Consider the following 18,541-nt stretch of genomic DNA (forward strand, 5'->3'; position numbering starts at 1 on the left):
TTTATTTGCATCCTGGCCTCAGTCCCAGTTGGGATCTTTGGATGCTGCTGCTATATGAATATTTATTACAACAGATGATTATCTTTTCTTGCTGTGCACCCTTAGTTTGCATCCTGCTTGTGTGCGTTGCTTCTCGAGAATCACGGTCTCCTATTGTTCTGCTTTTCACTACTCTTGTGCTGTGTTGTGATATAAGCAATTATATATAAAAAGAATCATCTGGGGATGGACTCTTGGTTTTTTGATTGCAGCTTTCTCTCTTGGGGTTTTGTTCTCCTTTAAGCCGTGTTCAGTGACAGACAGCTTCATTTGCTCGGGTGTCCTTTGCCCTCCGAGGTTTAATGTATTTATTTAGAAGATGAAACTTCCTGTCAGTATTTGTATAGCACCCTCTGGAGTCTGACTTCCCCAAAATCCAGAACTACACAATTTGTTTCACCAACAAATAAGCCCTATTTATTAAAACATTTTTAGCAAATTTGCTGGTATTATTCAGCCTCTGCCATGGCAGTTATGAAATCCATCCTATTTACCCGCTTTTGTTTCACATTTAGAGTGCCAGAAAAACACTTGTTTGGGCTTTTTTTTACAGTGCAACAACCACGCTCACATTTCAAGGTTAATTCAGAAAACTCAAAAGCTTACACCCTGTCTCCAGTGCACTAGAGGTTATATTCAGCCAGAGTTCAGAATGAGCTTTTATCTCAAAAATCCCTCCATATAGTGCTATATAATAAGAGTCGCCACCTTTTGAAGACTATTTTCAGTCCCTCAGGGATGAAAACCAGCCTGGGTTGGGGAGCACTGAGGGCTGCGTTGTCTCTGTCCCACCCCATCGCTGGGTAGGGCTTGTGTGCAGCATCCACGACAAGTGTCTTTCCAGTTGGGTGACAGGGGACAGTTTGGGGGGAAGGAGGCAGAGATGCAGAGCGGCACAAAGGCTGCAATGTGTTATTATTACTTCTTTCCCCCCACAGTATGCTGCGGAGCTGCTGGCAGTGGTGCGCCTCCCCTTCATCCATCCTAGCTATCTGCTAAACGTTGTTGACAACGAGGAGTTGATAAAGTCTTCGGAGGCTTGCCGGGATCTAGTGAATGAAGCCAAACGTTATCACATGCTGCCACATGCCCGACAAGAGATGCAGACGCCGAGGACCCGGCCCAGGCTCTCTGCAGGTAAAGTCAAACTTCCTTCAGTGACACCGGCTCTCTGGTCCAGCAATTCTCAGGCATGGCTAGGACATGCCCAGGGATGGGGCGCAGACCACACCTCCTTCCCTTGGCTCCTTCTTGGTGCCTGTTGATATTTCAAGGCATTTCAATTTTCCATTTCTGTTTTGCTCAAGGATTTAGGAGCCTCTCCCAATGGTCAGATGAGGGTTTTTAGATGCACACTCCTGAAAGGAGTTTTAAATGGAGCCTAATTTTTAGGAATTATTAGCTTCGACAGAAACCATGACGTTACCCTGTTGTCTTCAAAGTGAACCCCTTGCCCTCCATGCCTCAGTTTCTCTAGCTGCAAAAATAGGTGAATAATTTGCTTCTTTGCCATTCAGACTCTTGCAGGGAGCAGCTGATTAATTTTCATAAAATACCTTCACTTTCACAGCCCTATGTAAACATGTTATTTTCATACAGTGAGTCTTACAGTAGCAGTCCAGGTTGTTTGCTGTCTCCAAAACAAATAGATCATACACAATATATTCCCTTTTAAAAACCCAGTAGCTATTGAGAATGCCACTTCAAGAAGTTTCTCACCTGAGAAATGCATGCATTTTGCTTTTTGGAAGAATATATGAAAAAAACCCCAAGTGCCCAACTCGCCAGCTCATATCATGGTAGTGTGAGAAATATCCTAAATATTTATTGAACAGAGAGTGGTACAAATATCATGTAGGAAAAAACTATATCCAAGAACGAGCCAGATAAAACAGGTGAATTGTTCTAACGTGCTGCCTGTACTTCTGCCTCCCGTAAGTATAATCACAAAGCCAGGCAAAACTTTCTGTCGCTGCCACTAATGCTAATGTGGCACGGAGATGGCATATCAAACCATGGCATGTGCTGCTTCTGGAGACTGCCTCATCAAGGCACCTTTCAGAAGGATGAAGTGTAGAGGACTTTCAATAACAATCTACCCTAAAAAGTCTTTCATTGAAGACGACTAATGGTGTGATGTTTGAAGGGATTTTTGAGAAGTGCTTATTTTATGTATATAAAATTGTAGGTGTAATATGAACCATTTCCAGAAGCTTGTTGATGAGGGAAAAGTGATTCTCTCGGGGTAAGAGAGGGTGATTATAGTTTTTTAGGTCAGAGTCTAATTATATAGAATCATGTTATTTTGCATATCAACGGCATTCACGTAGGCACAAAGGATCTCTAAACACCCTTTGCAGACTCGCTGCAGCATGTCACATGCCCTCTCGAGGTCATTGATTATAATCAAGTTATGTCTTGCACAGGTGATTAGATTTTCTGGTATGGAACAAAAATAATGATCTCTTGTTACTGAGAAATATTTATTTAAAACTGTACAGCACTTTAACTTAATAACTTTTTAGAGAGTAACCTTGCTTGAATGACACAAATATATTTTTTGAAAAAGCTAATGAAGAATGACGATAATCCATTACTCTGAAGACACATTTCTCTCCACTGCGGCTCCTAATCTCTCTTGCTGGCAATCTCACTTCTGTGCTTCTGACCCCCCCGCCTGTGCAGACTTGTCTCTGGGCTGGGCACCGTAATGCACCACAGCAACGGGTCTGGCTGCGAGCACAGCTCCCGAAATGGCGATTTCTTCCAGCTCGTGGCCTCGTGGTCCTACTTCTGAGCCTACATTTCCTGGCAACAAGTTGCGCTGGGGCTTACAATTGCTGCAGAAAGATTTTTAACACTTCTGCTAAATGCTAAATCCAAACTATCATCAGTGCTTGACTCTGAGGGTTGGAGCCAGAAAACGTCCCAGTTAAACTGCAACCCATCACTGTGGAGATGAGTCTGGACTAACGCTCAGATCAGATTTGACTCAGCTCTGGCTGTAAAGTGGGAATAAATTGCAAAAGTGGATTGCAAAAGTTTTGTCCATTTGCACGAACAGAGAATTTGTCTTGCTGCACACCCTGCGTGTTACGGGCTTGGGGGAGATGTTCAAGTACAGCAAAATCTCAGCTAATAACTGTATTAGGGCAGGGGCAATCTCTGTCGCATTTCCTGGCACCTAGTACATGAAGGTCCTGATCAATGGCTTGGGTACATGTTATCTACATCTGGAAAACTTTAATTCTCTGGGAAAAGCACAAACAAATCCACCAGAAAATGATCTGTTCATAGAATATATGGAGAGAGAAGATCAGGATGAAGAACCATAACAATAGCCTAAATCTCTTCCAGACATTAGCTTTTAGTGTGAGAACACCTTATTGAGGATAAAGTCCAAACATACTTTCCCTGGATAATGACTAAGCTCCAAAACTATCACAATCCTTGACAAAATTCCCGTTTTCTTCAGTGGAACAGGAATTTGCTACATGCACGTCTCACTCGAAGACTGTTGAAGTCAACAGACATCTTTATGTGGAAAGGCCTTTTTATTTCTTTCCCCTTCAAGTTTTTCCCAGATGGCATGCTCCCTCCCAAGTTCTCCCAAGCATGTTCGTAGTGTCATTCCTCACCCACCGCTCTCTCCCCCACACACACTCCCTTTTTTCTCACCCTTCCTCATTGGATTGCTCAGTCTAAAACAGATTTATATACGATACATTAAAATTACCCTGACTGGCGAGTGTTTTTTGATAGGGCTCTGCCTGGTGTAGAGATGTAACTTTTTAAAAACATTATTTTTCTTACTTGAATCCTAGGTGTAGCCGAGGTAATAGTCTTAGTTGGGGGGCGTCAGATGATCGGCATGAATCAACGTGCTTTAACAGCGGTCACTTGCTTAAATCCTCAAAACAACAAGTGGTACCCGTTGGCCAGCCTGCCCTTCTATGATCGAGAGTTTTTCAGCGTGGTCAGCGCTGGGGACAACATCTATCTCTCAGGTAAGCATCAGATTTCACAGAAACATAGAATTACAGAATGGTTTGGGTTGGAAGGGACCTTTAAAGATCATCTAGTTCCAATCCCCCTGCTCTGGGTAGGGACACCTCCCACTAGATCGGGTTGCTCAAAGGACCATTCAGCCTGACCTTGAATGTTTCCAATTATGGGGCATCTTTCTCTGTGCAACCTGTTCCAATGTTTCACCACACTCATAATAAAAAATTATGTCCAATCTAAATCTACCCTCTTTTGGTTTAAAACTGTTGCCCTTCGTCCTGTCACTACAGGCCCTGGTAAGAAGTCTCTCTCCGTCTTTCGTATAAGCCCCTTTTAAATACTGAAAGGCTGCAATAAGTTCTTCCTGGAGCCTTCTCTTCTCCAGGCTGAACAACCCCAACTCTCTCAGCCTGTCCTCACAGTAGAGGTGCTCCAGTCCTCTGATCATTTTTGTGGCCCTTCTCTGAACCTGCTCCAGCAGGTCCATGTCTTTCCTGTGCTGAGGGCTCCAGAGCTGGACGCAGGACTCCAGGTGGGGTTCTCACAAGAGCAGAGCAGAGGGGCAGAGTCATCTCCCTCAGCCCACTGGTCACACTGCTTTTGATGCAGCCCAGGATGCGGTTGGCTTTCTGGGCTGCCAGTGCACATTGCCAGGTCATGTCCAGTTTTTCATCCACCATTATCCCCCAATCCTTCTCTGCAGGGCTGCTCTCAATCCATTCATCCCCCACATTTACTGGGCTGGGAGAAAACTTTCCTCCTTACAACACAGGACATGCAGGAATTTTACCCAGCTGCTCCCAGGAAAAAAAAAAAAAAAGACAAGTGGGAGGGAGATTGGGAGAGAGGGATTTCCCTGCTTTTATCATTCTCCGTCTCTCTGCGACATTAACGTTCTCTCAAAGCAGTCAACAGCGATATTCTGCAGTTGCAACGTGAAGAAAATAGGTCTGACAACCATCAAGCATGCAAAGAGGTTTCACTGCCATAGAAACACAATTTAAAATACCAGCTGTAGTTTAGTCTAAATGGTGGGTTATGGAATTTGAGACAGACAGGCTGAACTGCTGAATATGTGACCTACACTTACAGTATTTGCTTACAGGAGCATTCACGTTTTGTACTTGTTGTTGAGACCTCTCTTTTGACAGTAGTCACTAGCCCTATAATCTTCTTAGTTTCGATGAAACTGAGACCACGCTCCTTAAAAGGCTTTAACTCCCAAAGTAGCTGTCTACGCCGCGCCTGTAGCATCACGGTGTCTGGGTTTTTGCAGTCTGGTGGTACCTCTGCTTGGCTGGAGGGGGAAAAGCAATTCCCACCAGGCGATGCTCTGATGGCAGCTGAGTGGAGGTTTGAGGATAAGAAGAGGAGCCTGGGCGGGGAGGCGCGGACATGTGCGATGCGAGGGTGTAGTTGGGAGCGGGGATGCACCAGACAGTACCAGTAAGGGGTTACAGCTGCTGCCTTTCCCTTGCTGAGTTCCCTCACTGCGTTTTCCACAGTAAATTGCTGCCTGTGGTGTTAAATTCCATTAAAACTGCATAGAGGCCCTAAGGATTGATTGGAAATTATTTCTTGGTGCTTTTTGCCCAGGCTCGTTTTGCCGCTGGAGCGAAGGCCTTCTATGGAAGCTTTTGTGAGATGTTGACTTTTAGTTATTCTTAGCTGAGGTACTTTCCAATAGGTAGAGCCATTTTAGGCTGTGCCATAGGTGCTAACAAAAGCTGTTGAATCCAAAATTCAAAGCTTATTTCAGCTCTTTCCCTTGAATCTGGATGAGCGATCTGATGGTATTTGGTAGCTACAACAGGAGAGCCGAAAATCCCACGTGGCTGGAAACCGAGCTGAGTGTTGGTTGATATTTTGCTTTGCTCAGGCTTACAAGACACAGGAAAAAGGGAAGGGGGAACCAACAGAAGTGGGAATGAACTCCTGCAAGCTCCAAGTACTGGACCGCACACTACATAGTATAGGTTTGGAGAGCAAAATACCAAAGAGGAAGCCTGGTTTTCTCATTAAACCACAGAACTGAGTCTGGTTTCTTTTCCTGGCTCGACCACTGACTCCTGGTGTGGTCTGAAATAGATCATTTCACCTCTTTGTTCTTCAAAATGAGGATAGTAAGACTCCCACTAAGTGGCTACCTTGGAAGCTTCAGTCAGAAGTTAAAAAATGACCAATATAAATACCTCACTAGGGCATCTTGAGCTGTTTTACAGGAGTGGTACAGCTGGTTCTTTCCTTTATCAGCAAATGAAAATAAATAAGAAATTTGTCCCTGAAAATTAGGCATTAAGCCTGCAGTGCAAGCACTGACTTTATTCTGCCCATGTATGTGTTGCTTCAGTCCATCACCGCATTAAGCATTTTAGATTTCAGACTGGCCTGTGTCTCATAAGCCAAAGTAGGCTCTGCCTCCTGACACCTTCTTGCAAGTGTTGCAGTAATTTAATAGACTGGAAGTTATTTATGAACACTGAAAAGGATCTATCCCCTTATGTACATGTCCCTCATAGTCTGACATCTTGATTTCTTCATGTCATCTTATTAAAAAAAAAACCCAGCCTTTGGGTCGCACGCATAAATGACACAGATATGCATCATCGGAACAGATGCTCAGTATTGAGGGTGATTTATTTTAATTAGTCAAATGTCATTTGAAGAGTTTTTACTTTGTAACTGGTTTTGATTGCTGTGTGCAAAGCTGCTGCTGTTTCAGGATCTCACGTAATTCTCCCCTTTTCTTTTCCGGCGGCGCCAGGCGGCATGGAGTCAGGTGTCACACTCGCTGATGTCTGGTGTTACATGTCCTTGCTCGATAACTGGAACCTCGTGTCCCGCATGACAGTCCCGAGGTGTCGACACAACAGTCTGGTGTACGATGGGAAAATTTATACCATCGGAGGGGTCGGTGTGGCAGGCAACGTTGACCATGTGGAAAGGTAAAAAAACCACACCCAAACCCATGCTGTTTGCTGGAGGTTTTTTTCTTCATGCTATGCTAAACGACCATTTCCCTTTTAAAGGACACATCAAATGGGCTGTATGTCTTAAAATAAGCTTTTATAACAGCTAAGAAATGAGGAAACTGTGCAGGATTAGATTAGTTTTTTAAAGCTTCAGTGGAAAGCATTGTTTCAAAACCAAAGACAAAAGCTGCCAGTTTGTCGGTTTGCTTGGGGGAGGGAAGAGAGGAATTAAGCTTCTTTGGACACTTTACACAGATTATACAATGAACTAATAAACTTCCTTTGAATTTAGTACTGATGAAAAACTTTACAGATCACAATAATCCTTTTTCTTTTCCTTTTTTTTTTTTTTTTTAAACCCCCAAAAAGCAACAACAAAGTAAGTTTCTCACATGCGCTCTCCTGGTGAAGCACCTCAGCCTTGACCTGGCTGGAAGGAAGATCCTCCCTTTGCTGCTCTTGGCCTGGGGCTGGGACCTGCTAAACTCTGAGTAAAACAACCGATAAATGGAAACAGTTTTGAATTCCTGGCCTAGAGGGGCTGAACAGAGATGGGAGAGAATGGAAATTTCTCTTTTCAAGAAGACTCCAGATACAAAAGTTTTCCTTTTCTCACATGGAAATTAAAAAAAAAGGAAGGAACAAAAGCACAAAAGAAATGTTTCACAAAGTAGAATTCCAAAACCAACTAATTTCATGTCAACCATAATATTCAATAAGCCCATACACTTTATCAACATTTTCATTAAAAAGTAGAAACTGCTTTGAAATGCAGTATAAGAATATTCCATTCCAAAAAGATGAATACAGCTCTAGCCTTACCCAAGCACTTAAAAATACATTGTGACAATAGATTAATGATACATTTTTTGTGAAATGTTTTTCCTTAGTGAATCTGGCAACCAAAAATATGAGTGTGGTGGGGTTTTTTTCAGTTTTAAGTGCAGAATTTGAATACTTCTTCAGCAACATTTTGAAGCAATCAGTTCCTAGTAACAGTTGCCTTAACAGGCAATCCAGAAAGGGATAGGTCATTAAGAAAGATTTGCTTTCAATCTACTTTTTTCTGGATTTTGCTGTTGCAACATTTATGCTCCATTTATGCAGGGAGTGTTTATTTTTTTCATTTAAGTAACCACTGTAAATACTGGATACCAAAACCTGTATTAAAAGTTTATTAGTGTTTCAAAGTCAAACACTTAGGAAATTAGGAAATGCCAAAACTGAAGTTTGCGTCTGCAGACCTACTTTTTGGTACGATCTTTAATCACGGGATGACTATTTATTTCCCAAAGGATTTCTGCCTCGTTCAGTGCGTGGGGCAGAGCAGCTCGGGGAACGTGTGCGTGGCCAGGAAGATCCCGTCTGGTGCTGAGTGATCACTGTTCACATGTAGTTCTGTGTTCCTCTCTGTTCACAAATTTGGCACTATTTTGCACAGGAGACAGGAATTGAGAAAAGGAGATGTGCTGTGGGACAAGGTCTGCAGGTAGCCTTCCCTCCCCGCCTGGGCACGGGCTGAAGGACTGACGTTGGTGATGATGCTCTCGGCAAGTCAGGGAAATGCAGGCAGCGAAGGGTGAATGATAAATCATAGCAGGGAATGCAACACCTGGGCATTGCTTCCCCCCTTGCTTCCTTCCGAGCTTAAGGTGGGCACTGCCCTTGGAACTGGCTTTGAAGAAAATCTCACCATTTTGTGCAGATTTATTTTTGATTTCTGAAGGTGTTTGTCCTGTAATTTAAGTCAGAAAATTTTTAACTAGCAGGAATGTTTCTGTGAACGTGGGAAGGAGAGAGCCCAGGAAAGAGATGCAGTCTTTCATTCCGTCTCTGGATAAAGAGGAACATGTAAATAATGCTATCGCGGATAGGTGTCTTGATAGATGTCATTGATTGAATGATCTCTTTATTTTTCCCAGAGTCTCCTTTCCTTCTCTGCTCTGATTCTCACAGTCTCTCTTTAACAAAGCATCCAAAACATCAGTCTGTTGAACAAACCCCAAATCAAGCAGAGTCTCCCCCTCTCCATCTCTCTCAGTCACCCAAGCCCTTGCCACAGTTGACATTGCAGCCTGCAAAGTCGCACCCTGGCCCCCGGCGTACCCTGCATGCCTCAGTGAGAGCGGCCGCGCTGGTTTTCAGTTGTAACAAGCCCACCAAGAGACTTTTATGTGGGAAAGGAGCTGATTTCCTCCCTATCATTTCAGTGCACACTGTCTCGACCACAATAAGGATGTCTTGTCATGGGGATTTGCTAAACCCATGGTTATAATTAATCTGCTATTGTCTATAAAGTGTCTTGTGAGATGCAGCCATGGAAAAAGTGCAACATGGACTCTTTTGGGTTATGCCAAGAAATGAGAGAGGTTTTGGGATGTTTCCTTTTTAATTCTTTGTATTAAAATGACAGTGGGGGATGACAGAAGCAAAGCATGGCATGGCTGAAGCTGTGTGTTTTGGAAAGGATGTTCCAGGGGTCTGTGGTTAGAAATGCACGTGAGAAAAAGCTGACCCTTGTATCTGTAACTGAGCAAAGCCATGCCTTTTTCAGGAAAAAGCATTTCCCATTTGGACCAGGCAGCTAATTTGTGCAAGTGTTCAGGAATTGAAATCACTGTACCCACTTTTGCAAGCAATGAGGCTTTCTGAATTCAGGTTGCAACTTTAAAAAAAAAAATGCATTAAAGTACAAAGTAAAGCCACTTAATTTGCTCAGTTGTTTGTGGTTGCAAGGACAGTTAATGCTCATTTCTTGACTTTGCCCCCTCTTTCTCCACCCCCCAAGAGCTACATGCGACTGGCCTTCTCCCACCGTACTTCTGTGTGGGGTGCACATTCCTCTCCCAATATTGTGTTGCTTTGGATGGGACGCTGAGATACCATCTCTCAGGAGGGTGATAAACTCACCATCATTCCACCAGGTCTTGCAAAAGGACGATATTAAAATGATACAGTGACATGATCATATGTTCCAAAGTCAGGTGATGCCAAAATTAGATTAACTGCTGAAGTTAACATTGTTCCCCTCAGTGTTGAATTTCAGGGTCGCATGCTCTTGCGTTTTGGCTAGTTTTTCACCCCAAAGGAGACATCTGAGATTATGACCCTGTTACCCACCCAGATGGAGGTACGGGTGCTCATCCAGTCCTGATGCACAATGCAGTCCTGGGCTGTGCCACCAGTGTGAAGAACAATGCACTGGACACCCTCCCTCGCTGGGCCATCTACCATCTTCACTTGTGCACGAGCAGCTTATCTTTCCCAACCACATTTTGCTTTCTGCTTGCTCGGTTACTTCAAGCGTGACCATGCCCAGCTTTGGCCAGGTTTCCATGTGTTTGGCTGGTGTGGTGGAGGGTACATCTCCGCTCCAAAGTGACCTACCCTGACCTCACCAGTTAGCAGTCTCAGAGCATGGAGACTGCAGGGTGTCACCGCAAAGGCTCTTTGAAGACAGAGAAAGTAACATTTTTTTCTCCCGGTTTCCTTCTTGTTCTCTACCTGTTTTTCCTGGAATTCTTGGAATATTTCATCCTAAATGGTTAAAAACTTACAAAGATGTTTTTATTACATTTTGGTTTTTAAAAACAGATGTCAGACCATCTTAGCGATACATGCTACCACCTGACTGCACCTAATACATCTGCTGCACCGTTAAAAAACATGAAAACAATTAGGAACCACCAGATTCGGAGTGATTTATGGCATCAACTCCTGGGCTCCCCTCTGTGCTTTCAGTTGTGTCATTGACACTGAAGGGTGCAGCCTCAATCAGAAATTCTGGTGCCACTTAAATCAGTAGGTGTTTTCCCACCAACTTCAATAGGGCCGAGATTTTTTTACCCTTTATTTGCCATTTGTCTGTAAAGAGGCAGTAAAAATTCCGGCTCGATGGATAATATTACAGGACTGGCACAAGCAGACGGGTTGGAGTCATTCGTTACTCATCTTAAAACAATATGCATGTGCCAGAGGGTCTGAGTTATAAGTCCATTTTTGTGGCTGTACATGGGTATATATTCAGGGAGAGTTATGTTTTGGGAATGAGTGTTTAGGGAAATAACGGTGTGACTGCAGTTCTCCATCAAGCCCCTCTGGCAAGTTCCTGTGTGACAGGGAGTGAGTCATTAGGTGTTAGGCGAGAGAGTATTACACTTTCTGTCTTCTTCTGAGATATGAGTTGAGTTGGGAGGCGGCGAAATGAAGTGGATCCACGAACTAGGTTTTTAGATAATGGATGGGCCCTGTAATATATGCAATTTGAGAGCCGAGAAGACTGCGTATGCTGACAAGACAATGTATGTGACTAAAAGTGTGGAAATGTGGGTGCTTTGTGGTTATTATCTGTTTGAAGGACAGAAGAAGATGAATCCCCTTGACCTGACAGCACTTTTACAATAGGGTTGTCTAAAACTGGGAGATTACTTCAGCTGGCAGTGTGTACTTGGAAGACAGTCTAAAAAATTCAATGTAAAGTATAAGCTTTATAAGCTTTAGAAACTGCTTCAGAACCTACTGTTTTATTGACATCTTAAGAAAATTAAATATATAGCCTTGTCTAAGGATAGTTTCTTAAGCCCCTCAGAACAGTCAGAAGAAAGTATAAAAGGCAAAAAATAGTAATCCATTAATGTGATTTTAAACAACATGTGAATCATCTGAAGAGCAGATCAATATGACACCATACGGCTTTATTTTAAATAGCAGTTTCCCTGCAAACAGAATTAACTAATGTATAGGAAACTGGGGGGTGCATGTCTGTAAGCGACTGACCATGATGTAAGGATTTTATAATGTGAATAAATGAAGATACTCATAAGACTGTTTAACCTAGAAGGAGGGAAATTAAAGAGACTGAGGAGAAAAAAAATACTGTTTTCAGGTACTGCGGAGATCAGAAGTCAAGAAGGCAGAGAAGCAAACGGCACAGCTTGAAATGAAGGGTTTCTGCTGTTAATATTGAGGTGGTAGGGAAAGAGTAAGAAAGAAGGCGTTGAACAAAATGAGTGAAGCGAGGGGAGGATCAGCCCCACAGATGAAATCCTCAGAGTGGAGAGTTGTGAAAATCAACGAGGTTATTTCTGCCTATGCTCTCTCCAAGCCTGGGCTGTGTTTTCTGCTGGGTTCAGATCATGTGCCATATCATAGGTATCTACATAAACCAGAGGATAGTGACTGCACCAGGGTCAGGTGAGACGACAGTGCTCAGTGATGGGGGGGACAGACACGTCCTGCACGCGTGGAAAGACTGATGTCCGGAGCACAGCAGGGCCATGGACCACGGGGTTGCAGGGACTGCTCTGGGGGCAAAGGAAGGGCTGCAAGGACATCTGTCTAAAACCACACGTGAGTCCATGGCATGCAAGGACTGCAGAACCGGGTGCCAGTCGTGTGAAAGGAGATGTCCTTGAAGTTTCAAGTTCAGCTAATTGGATGGGCTTGGTAGGCCCATAGCCAAGGACAGGGATGGACACACCAGAACTGGAGGGAGCAATGGAGGAGAGGGAAGAAAAACCTTCGCTTGGCTTGAAGCCAGCTCCCATTAAGTCTCCATCTACGGCTTCAAACAGGGGAATCAAATGCAAAGCTTGACTAATGGAAAGAGATCAAAGTGATTATTCTTAAAATCAGTTCCCTCCCGCTGGCCCTTGAGCAGAGCCAGTGTTAAAGGCAGCCGAGGAGCCCCACTAGCACTAGTGGCGGTAGAGCAATGACAACACCAGAGATGACACCACACATGGAAAGGCCCTCGGGCAGAGAGGTAAAGCAGGTGTCATTATTTCCTGTCCTGGAAGGTTACAAAGATTCAACTTTCTTCATTTTTAAACCAATTCAGTTAATCTGGTGCAAATCCTTGTGTGAACACATTAGGAGCTGACTTGAGATAGACCAAGATGATGGAAACCTGCCTTGCAGTGGGAGACTTAAGGAGCTTAGACTACTTAGTTTATCCCGTAGAAGGTGAAGAGGTGACTTTATTATTTTCTGCAAGTCCGTATGTGAAAGAGAGAGATTTGATAGCAGACAGCTTTATAATCCAGCAAGAAAAAAAAAAGGGGGGAAAAAAAGCTTACATTCTGGTCGGTGGGAGCTGAAGCAAAATACAGACTAGAAATCAGGTCTGCAGCTTTGCAGGGAGGGAATAAATTCCCAGGAGATGGAGAGACTTGATGGACAGGTGTCAGGAAGACTTGAAGGTACTGATTTCTGTTCTTCCGCCCCAGGGGTAAGTTAGGCACTTAATTAAGAGAGTTGCTTTTCTGAGCAGCCTATGTGAAACCCACATTAGATGCCTGTGTTGGGTGGACAAGGACTGGCTTCCACCTGCTTTATGGTTCACTGACTTTTTCAACCAAATGACCCTCAAGACAAGAGTGTTTTTAAGCTGCCTCACTTGCACCTCTATCCAGTAGATTTGCAGCCTTTGGCTTTCAGCATTTGGTCATTTTTCGTTTCCTGGTGGCAGATGAAGGAGGGTAGAAAACAGAAAGATCAGTTATGTTGCTGTAGAGCATGAAGAGAGAGCAGAGAAAATGGGGTCTAGGAGACCTGAGGTCCCAGTAGTGAAATACATCCAGAAAAGGGACTATTGTCCTTGTAATTTGAATGTTTCCCCAGTATTCCTATAGACATGGTCCTCAACCACACCCAGCTCACAGCAAATGTAAAGGATATAACCCATGCTTCCCAAAAACATATTAGGAGGATCAGTTGATGGCAGGAATGTATCTGTCTTGGGAACTCTGTGGTCTGCCAGGTGCTTGTGCCAGCACTGGGAAAGGCAGCTTGGATGCTCACCATCCCGTCTCGGACCATTATGACTGCCCACAAGGGTTCCTGGTGCTGAGTCAGGGTGGATGGTGTGAGACAATACATGTCAGGTAACGGATACAACTTATATCTTGGAAGCAGAGGAACTAGAAAGGGACATGAGGTCAGTTTTTCTCAGCTCTATTTCTTTGCCCAGTTTTGACCAATTCTAACCAATTTCTTAACTAGTTTTTATTATACAATAAGACATCCACAATTAAATTACCAGTGCCCCTTTGACTACAGTTCGCAAAGTGTAACCCAAAAGCAGTGTATGAAATGGTTTATATTATGCGGGATTTTTGCACATCTGCTGGGATGGGCATGATGCTGCCCCGCGTGCAGAGTGGTGTCTCACCCAGAGGAGCTTCTCGTGCAGTCAAACATCCATCTGCAGTCTCCAGTTTGGTACCAAACGTTGAGAATCAGCCCAATATAGGTGTGTCACCTTGAATGCTCCCAGCATCATGTTGTTTAATCTTGTTATATTTCTCCCCTTTGATCACTTGGTTGTAGATGAATTTAATTTCTCAGTAGCTAATTTACAGCATTGTAAATGGCAGTTCTCCGTGCTCATTATAAGGGACTTTCTGTATTTTTTTTTAGTTAAAGTTTGCCTCCCTCTTGCTTTTCCTTCATTTTTATGAGTGTGTTAATTACTTTCAGTTGTATTACTTGGAAACTCATTAATGCATTTTCATTAAGCACATTATTTTGTGCTGTTTCTTCCACTTGTATCTTTTGTCCCTTTTACTTTCCCCAAGTTTGGGCAGTGAGAATTTGAGGGACATGTTGCAAAGGAGAATTCCTTTGTCACTAGATCTTTTTTTACAGACGGATTCATGGCCATGGATTCATTTGATGTTTGCATATTGCATATCACTAATATTAAGAGCAAAAGCCCTGAATGGGTGATGAGGCTTCTGTTCTTGCAGTCAACAACTTTGAATAATCACTACGCAGGAAACTCCTATTTGACTGAATGTGCCATTACATGGAAATATAGAAGCCTAAAAAATCACATTATTTTCCACTGTCTCCAAGACTCATTTTAGAGCAGCTATTTGGATCCCTGCCACATTATCTTTAAAAAAAATTGATGTCTGTACTTGTGACATTGTCTAAAATGAATCTTCATCCATGGATTATTAACTGCACATCCCTTATGGTCAATGGCTTAATTAAATCAGATACTGATGACCTTAAAACTAATTTAGCACTTACATGCATACTCTTTTCTGTTTGCTTCATGTCAAATATGGATGCAATAGTGAAATCTTATCCAGCAATGAAGCGCAATAGTTTGGTTTGCACAATGAAAATTAAATGGAAGCAACTTATTCTGGCACAAAATATGCGTCGCTGGTCAGTTAACCAGAGTAAAAAGACCTATCGTGTTGCATTATGTTGTAGGTGAGATGTGTTCCACAAGCTGAACAACTGAAGTATATTAACAGTTGCCTGCCTGCGGTTGCTATTGGATATCACTGCACTGATTTGCAAGAATAATCTCATTGTATACTCATTAATAGAAATTAATTAGTGGAAGACATCTCAACAAAGATGTCCTCAGTTTCTTTAGCTTGGACTATAATGAGATTTGAGAAGCATATACAGAAAATAGAACCAGCTTTCTCGGGGCCTTTCTTAATGTTTTAAAAGCTTAGAAAAAGCATTAATTACACTGTTTACCAAGTGGCTGAGTTTGTAGGATGTTAAAAAAAATACATTTCCACCTCTGCTTTTCTTCTGCTTGTCAACCTGCCTTTCTCTTATATCCCAGTCTGCTTTCTCTGCCTGTCTGTCCTGCCCAGCGTTGCGCTATCTCCGCTCACTCCGGTTGCTCTCATCCTAGGTACGATACGATAACCAACCAGTGGGAGACCATCGCTCCTCTGCCAAAGGCCGTCCATTCGGCCGCTGCGACCGTTTGCGGTGGGAAGATCTATGTCTTTGGTGGGGTGAACGAAGCCGGCCGAGCTGCGGGGGTCTTGCAGTCCTACATCCCTCAGACTAATTCGTGGAGTTTTATAGAGTCTCCGATGATCGGTAAGGGATGCGTGGTGGCAGAGTAAACCCGTATTACGACAGAAATCTCTGTGCTACATGTATTTTAATACCTTTGCAGAAAGCAAATGAGTTGGGGGGGGGGGGATGAGGAGAGATATGTTTACAACAGATTGGCAGGAATGCATGGTATATTATACCAGAGGCAATTATCTGGATCTTTACTGAAGGCAATTGTCACTCATTAATACATCTAGTTATCAGCTAGAAGTGATGAGTTCAAAGAAGAGGAGAAAGGAAAGCAGTTATTAGATATGGACAACTAGTAATTTTAGATCCAAAAAATCACAAAGTGCAGTGAAACTTCATCCTGGCATCACGTGTTGCTCCATGCGGTTTTGCAGCACGGCTCAGTTAATGGGTTATTACTTGTGGGTTTGCTAGAATGTCCTCTGTCCCATGGGAAGTGGCAGTCATTCTTAACTGGGATTTTTCAGTGGTGTCCAAAGGCATATGTGCTTCAGAGGCTTAAATCTCTTAAGACATGTAGATTATTAACATTTTACATAATAAAGAGCAAGATGAGAGGCCAAACTTGCCACCCTATCAGCCAACGTCAGAGCTCCAAACTTCCTTCCAAAATCAGGATAGTGCTCAGAAGTTTTCAACTTACTTGCTTTCTGTGGGGATTTACACCCTGAGTGTTTAGGCTGCTATTGGAAATTAAGTTTAACTTCCATCTTCATGAGGACATTATTGCAGGGTGACAGCTGACCTAGGTGACCTCCTCTGTGCTGGGTGGCTGTGGGCAGCCATTGGTCTGGCTGGACTTCGGTGGCCAAAGAAACAGCGTTTCTATGCCAAAGAATCATCTCAGAGAAGCTGCTTTGCGGTGACTTGCTTTTCCATCCTAGAATCATAGAGTGGTGTGAGACCTTTAAAGGTCATCTAGTCCATGCCCTGTGCAATGAGCAGGGACATCTTCAATTAGATCAGGTTGCTCAGAGCCCCATCCAGCCTGACCTTGAACGTCTCCAGGGATGGGGCGTCTTTCTGGGCAACCTGTGCCAGTGTTTCACCATCCTAAAACTGTAAGACACATTGAAACTGTGACATGAGGTGCTTCATTTTAAAAAAATCATAGTCTTTGATCATTATTGATCCTGGTAGAGCAATAGGACTATCAAGTAATAAATTATAGAAGAACAGTTGTAAGATGTTCAGGTAAGGCCTAATCATATTCAGAAAGCTAAAATAAGCTGCTCTTTTTATTGTAGCTTGTTACAATTATTGGGGTTCTTTTCTTGGGGTTCCCCAGTAGATCAGGTCGTGAGGAGCTGGTACAGCCACAGCTTTAGCCTCCCCAGTGCTGCCAGTGCTGCTGCTTCCCGACTCCCTCGCTGCTGTTTGTGTCCAGCCTAACGTAACATGACATGCATATGATGCAGCATGAAGCGCCCAGCGGGAGGGCGTTAACCGGGAAAAGTCATGTTTATGTAATGCAGCAGCAAACAGCCCTATTGCCTGGCTTTTTCCATCACGTGGCTACAGCTGCTGCTGTTCATTTCATCCCCCGACTGACAGTACGAGATTTTTCCTGTACTCGGAGCGTGTTGCAAAAATGAATGCATTATGCAAAGAGGTATTCTTTTTCCTTACCAAAATAGTACAAGTGCCACAGGAACTAAGAAATCATTCCCTGGGCTCGTTATACTGTCTAGCAGGCGTCAACATCACGCGTGCTTGGAAAAAATCATCCAGCCCATCCAGAGTTGGGTTCATCATCCATTGTGCTAATGGGCGTGTACTATTATTTCCTAACAAAAGTACATGAAAGACACCAGTAAAGTTAAAAGATGGTATTTATGTTTTCTTGGTGTAAGCAAAGTTAATTAGTTAAGATGAAGGCATAAAATACGTGATGAAATGCGGAGTTGCTGTGTGTCTTTGTTGGGAAATGTAGAACATCAGTTTATTTGCAAGTAAAGTAAAATAACACAGAGCCTGAAAAATTGCACCCTGGTGGAGAATGTCTGGGAAACTGTGCTGAAGGGATGCCTGATCTTCACTAAACGGCTGTGGGAATATTGGAATATATCTTAATTTCTCCAGCTCTACAGGAGCCATAGTATCACCTGTATTTGGAAGGTATCCCCCACAAACTGGATGCTCTGTCAAGTGCAGTACAGGCAACATTTATCCAAAACAAAGAGGGAGTAGAAGGAGTCTTGGGGTGCTTTTTACAAAATGGAGCTGAGATGAATCCCCGTTATGGTCACTGCTGGGGTGCCTTCGACAGCCTTAGAGCCTTTTTGTGTTGATTTGTGAATTCTTAAGGTGTTCCCCTGAGCTAAGTCAACTGAGATAGCTGATGGTGACTTGTGTTGTCTACGGTCGCCCCAGAGATCAGTGAAAACTGTCTTATGTCAAATAGGACAATGGATTGTTTAAGAACACCTAAACCGTGCTCAGATATGCAACATTAGGTGCAGGTATTGAAGGCAGCTAAGGTCTCTGGAGATTTTCAGACCAGTAGTACCTGTCTCAAGCCACTGTGGTATTTTATGATAGTGAGTTGAATGCAGCATGGCACACGTCTCAACCCAACAGGTCCATCTCTTCCAAAGCGTCGTGTGCCAACCTAACCCAAGGCAACACTGGCATCAACCATGGCAGGGGGTAGGGTCATTTTCTGGCTAATTCTC

At 43.4% G+C, this 18,541-nt stretch overlaps 1 protein-coding gene across 1 annotated transcript in view; it reads left to right on the top strand.

The window, feature by feature from the left end:
• The window catches only part of KLHL29 (kelch like family member 29), a 244,924-nt gene that overhangs the window by 207,793 nt on the left and 18,590 nt on the right, over positions 1-18,541 (top strand). Inside the window, exons 7-10 of the mRNA XM_074153745.1 lie at positions 978-1,176; positions 3,864-4,046; positions 6,809-6,989; positions 15,685-15,878. Of these exons, the coding sequence (XP_074009846.1) occupies positions 978-1,176; positions 3,864-4,046; positions 6,809-6,989; positions 15,685-15,878 (757 nt within the window). The remainder of the gene's footprint in view (positions 1-977; positions 1,177-3,863; positions 4,047-6,808; positions 6,990-15,684; positions 15,879-18,541) is intronic.

The sequence above is a fragment of the Numenius arquata genome, chromosome 9 (assembly GCF_964106895.1).
Source record: "Numenius arquata chromosome 9, bNumArq3.hap1.1, whole genome shotgun sequence".
NCBI lineage: Eukaryota > Metazoa > Chordata > Aves > Charadriiformes > Scolopacidae > Numenius > Numenius arquata.